General features: G+C 41.6%; 1 protein-coding gene across 1 annotated transcript in view; it reads right to left on the reverse strand.

The window, feature by feature from the left end:
• Positions 1-5000, reverse strand: part of LOC123513441 (carbohydrate sulfotransferase 1-like) — a 16103-nt gene that overhangs the window by 1278 nt on the left and 9825 nt on the right. Inside the window, exons 4-6 of the mRNA XM_045270599.1 lie at positions 3749-3907; positions 3196-3341; positions 1106-1261 (exon numbers count right to left, since the gene is read on the reverse strand). Of these exons, the coding sequence (XP_045126534.1) occupies positions 1106-1261; positions 3196-3341; positions 3749-3907 (461 nt within the window). The remainder of the gene's footprint in view (positions 1-1105; positions 1262-3195; positions 3342-3748; positions 3908-5000) is intronic.

The raw sequence follows: 5000 nt of genomic DNA on the forward strand, positions 1-5000 counted from the left end.
GTAAAGGAGACATTTTTGAGCTACACACAGTCAAGCAGTGTTGGTGCCTGTCTGCCACCAAGTAAAGGTGAAGGACCTTCACCAGTCCAGGATGTATCTTCCACAACATCATGTAGCTCACGATTTAGATACAGACAAGGTTAGCGCACTTGGGTCTTAAACTCATGGGGCTAGCGTTAAGGGTTTAGAAAAGGGTACTAGGCATGACGTCATGAATATAAACACTGATCGCCGCGCGGTTTAAAATCGTGGATCGCCGTTTCATTACCTGGTAGCCTATGGCCCTAAACCATACACAATTGACATGATTACTGGTTATTGTTTTCATTGGTCAAACTATTTGCAATATGTCCCAGCATCTAATGATATATTCAATGACAAATCGCGGCATATTTCACATTAATGTTATTGCGACGAGAACATTTCTCAACCCATTTCCTTGCCAAGATCTTATTTGTGGGAAATGTGTAGTATTTTAACTTGTTATTCTTGGCAGGTACACAACCACGAACAACACAAGCTTTCGCACGTCCCCTACTTATAAAATTGCATAGTATGAGCCCATAAAGTATAAAAATAACTAACCAAAATCTACCCCCCCCCCCTCCGTGGACACCGCACCACCCAAACACAAGCGACCCGCATTGTGCGTGACGTCACAATCAGCTGGCGGTTCCAACAATGTTGGAATGCGCTAACCTTGTCTGTACCTAAATCGTGATATAGCCAGTCACTCACTTTACATTTTTATAAATATACAAGGGACAATAAATTGTGTCCCATAGATGAGTGATGTGTGTGGCAACACAGTTGGTGTAATCAGTAGCACAAAGTGTTCATTGTCCTTTGTTGTTCATCTCTTCGGATTTCAAGATACATGTTGGCACCAATGCCATCAGTTGTGGTTTTCGTATTAATTACTTATGCCATGTTGATGAAATCATGTGATTCCATTATAAAGTTACTTTGGAATTTTGTTCAAAGAAATCAGAAAACTAGGGACTATTTACAGTAAAGTACATTACCTTTGCATGATCACGTTTATTTTCAATCCAATTTTTTTTATTAACACAATTTGCTCATTCAATCTGCATTCTGGACTCACCTGTGTTGTAACGGTGAACCCGCTGCATCCATGCCGGTGTGGACCTTCAGGAAGGAAAGCACTGAAGAGTTCACAGGGATGCCCATGAAGGAGAAAACCCGCATGGTCTCCTCCAGGGGCTTATCAACAAGGTCCTCATACCTCACCCGCAAGTACCTGAAGAAGAGGTGCTGTACAAGCCAGTGGCTTAAATGTTGTTGAGAAGAGTGTTTCTGTCACTGCTTCAAGAAAACATGACACTGCTTTGCACGAGGCTGCTGGTGCCGCTGACTTGCCCAAGATTGGTTTAGATTCAATTATATGTGGGAAGAAGTTTAAATACTTTCTGCATATATTTCAACACGTTCATTATATATATTTTTTCCAGATCAGCAATACCAGACAGAGTTAGCCAAACTACAGCACCACACACACTGCAACAACAACGATTACATCTGTGGGAAATAATGGATATAACAATACTTCATCCTTCGATAGGTCCACTACTCCACAGAAAACAATCTTCATATACGTGTGTCTTATACGTACTCACAAACTCTCCTCGTCACTTAACACACTTTGTGTTTTAATAATCTTGCGTCGTAATGCTGTTCCTTCACGGTAGTTACTCTATAATCCCTACTGGCCAGCGGTAATTATCCGAGTACTTATCTGACTTTGCATAAGTGAACAGCGGACGAAGATCTCAGCGATCGTGATGTGGCGTGGTGTTGAAGCCACAACACAGTAGCAGTCTCTGTGTTGTTGATATGGTATAATCCCGTATGACACAATCACTGTAGTAGTACATCCTTATGCGGTGATAGTGGAGTGAGAACTCCCTCCGTTCCCTATCTCTCTCTCTCTAGCCTTACGGTGAGTGTCCGAGTGTCTCGACGTGCTCAACTCGCCGCTTGAGCACTATTTCAGCGTCATTATAAACAGACGTAGTTCGGTGTTTCCTGCACCGTTATAGTTATACCTTATCCTATGCTTATTGCTAATGTTAGTGCTTTACCCCTTTGTGCATTTTATGTACATCTATATACAACCTCCACTCAGCTTGTGGAACAACCGACTCATTCGTCTGTGGGACACATTTCCCACAACATCTAAACTCCCTCAAAAGGGGCCTATAGGACCTCCAGCAGAGGATCATGGAAACCCTGAATAACAACAAGTTCACTCCTCAAGTTTTCCTCGACTGCATCGCGGATTTTTAAAAATTTAAGATCAAAGGGTCAGTTTAGACTAGTCAACCCTGAAAATCTTTTACGCTCTCACTTCCCAGTATTCTTTTAAAAATGTGCCTCAACATGCCAGGACCTTTCCCTGTAGGCTTTTCACTGCAAGCAAGCCACTTTGCCTTAGTACTTCCGCAACGACTTCCGACTTGAGCCGCCTTGAAGGGTGACGAGTGATATGTGTTGAAGGACTGTATTTGGCTGTTACCTGAGTGGGGGTATTAGGCCGGGACAGGAAGGAAGGGAATAGCCGAGCAGGAAAAAAAAAAAAAAAAAAAAAAAAAAAAACCCAAGGCACCAAGGTCTCACTCCAAAAACCAAGATCTAGTAAAAATAAGATAAGGAGTGGCAACGCTGGTGACGACATTACTGCCCTCCACCCTAACCTGCTACCGACACTGAGGTGTCCACCACCCACCCACCTGCAGGCTAATCTCTGATAAGCGTCTTTCGGAATCCTTTATAATTCTTTATTAGTTAGTTCAGCTAGACAGCTTTAGTATACAGAGAGGCAAACCAACACAAAATCGAGCCAGTTTACTCCAATCGCCACATAGCTATCTATAAGTAATATATCTGAACATGTGAGTATAAAAGAGGGAGAGAAACCTTGGCTGAATCGGGAAACCTATATTTTCTTAAGTTTCGACTCTACAACCTTCTTTCTCTGACGAAGTCAGTAGAGTCGAAACGTAAGAAAATAAAGGTTTACTGATTCAGCCAAGGTTTTTCTACGATCTTTAAAGTCACCTGACTTACTTCTACTCATAACTGAACATCTTAACTTTAGCGAAGAAACAACACATGAACAGCAGACTCGCAGACACTTAGCCTTGCAAGCACTCAGGTACATTAACATCCCCAGACCTTTGTGGCCCTAGCTGCTCCAGGCCCAAATCCTCCCTTAGACTGGTACACTGGTACACGGCATCCCTGTTTCGGTCCGTCCACATGCTGCCGCCGTGACTCACTGAGTTTAGGATGCCTCGAGGGTCACGCACCAAGTGAACCAACTAGTGATAGAAAAGACGTGCTAAATAACAAATAAATAAAAGTGTCTCACCAACTCTCACTCTCTCTCTCTCTCTCTCTCTCTACATTACTCTTCACTTATCATCCTTTCTTAATTCTTCAATATCACTATAATTCTACAACATGCTGTCCTTCCTTTCACCATATTCTTCCCCATCTTCCCATCCTGCACGTCCTCTGCCCATCTCAGCCTTCCTTCCTTCTCCCATCCGTAACATTCTTCTCCAAGGTTTCTTATCTAGCCTTCTTGTTACTAAATTCTTGTAGCTTACTTCAAGTCCGGTAAAAGAGACAAAAAGACTGAGAACACTGGTAAACTCTTGCATTAAGGTGGTGGACTAGTAGGCAGTATTGCGTAAGAGAAATTAGGCGGCCTCCTGCGCCTAACCTTGATATCCTGCCGCAAGAGAAGCCAGGGCAGTACGTGGGATTTCCTGGCACGGATAGTCTTCACGAGGCGGAAAGAAGCATCTTTACAGAAGTCCTTCGCACCCTCTGGTTTCCTTCTGAAGTATCTGAAATTTCCTTTCTTCCACGCGTTGAGTACCTGGAGGGAAGTACAAAATTATTCATATCTATCTATTTCTTCTTCAGATTTACTTTGAAATTATTTCTACAGGAATGGGCAAACTTTTCAGTGCAAGAGCCACATTAGAAAAAAATCTCAATTCAAATTATATATTAGTCCAAAATAATTAACATGTGAAACAGACAAAAATAAATTCTTTTATGGAAAAAGCTATTATCCCATGAATACCCACACCTGCGAAAATAAAAGCAATGTTCACAATATTACTTAGCGTTCCTTGGTATCTTTCTCTTTCAAATTTACAACATTTTGGCGGGCACATAAATTCCTTTGGCGGGCCGCATGTGAACCGCGGACTGTAGCCTGCCTACATCTGTTATACATGCCACACACACAGAGGAGGTCCCACCGAGATACGAACTCGGATTGTTGGATTCAGAGTCCACACACACACACACACACACACACACACACACACACACACACAGTTGGAGCACAGTAACTAGTGACGTACCGCAGGAATCAGTGCTGGAACCAGTACTGTTTAAAATATATAAAGGAGAACTCGAGTAGCTACATAAATTTGTTTGTTGATGATGCGAAACTCTTGAGAGTAATAAGGAACAGTGAGGATTGTATGCAATTGCTGAGAAATATCGATAAGATCTGGAAATGAAGCCAGGAGTGGAAATTAGAATTAATGCCAAAAAATGTCATATGATGGACATAGATAAAATTAATAAAGGCGTACGTGGGAGTATAAATTGGGAAAGGGGTTATAATGAAAAATGAAGGAAGAGTGATCATACAAGACATCATGATCCCAGAAAGGCATATAAAAGGGTTATTTGTTACAACATATAAAACACTAACAAATATCAGGGTGGCATTTAACTATATGGGCAAGAATATGACAAAAAAATCATAACCACGATGATAAGACCTAGACATAAATATGTAGCACTGGTAGGGTCATTATACATGCAAAAAAGGACATCAGGAAACTAGAAAGTATCTAAAAAATAGTCACAAAGATGGTGCCAGTAATAAAGGACCTTTCCTATGAAGATAGATTAAAGGAAATGGAACTACCAGCTTTGAAGGATAGACG

Source organism: Portunus trituberculatus, chromosome 36, assembly GCF_017591435.1.
Source record: "Portunus trituberculatus isolate SZX2019 chromosome 36, ASM1759143v1, whole genome shotgun sequence".
Lineage (NCBI taxonomy): Eukaryota > Metazoa > Arthropoda > Malacostraca > Decapoda > Portunidae > Portunus > Portunus trituberculatus.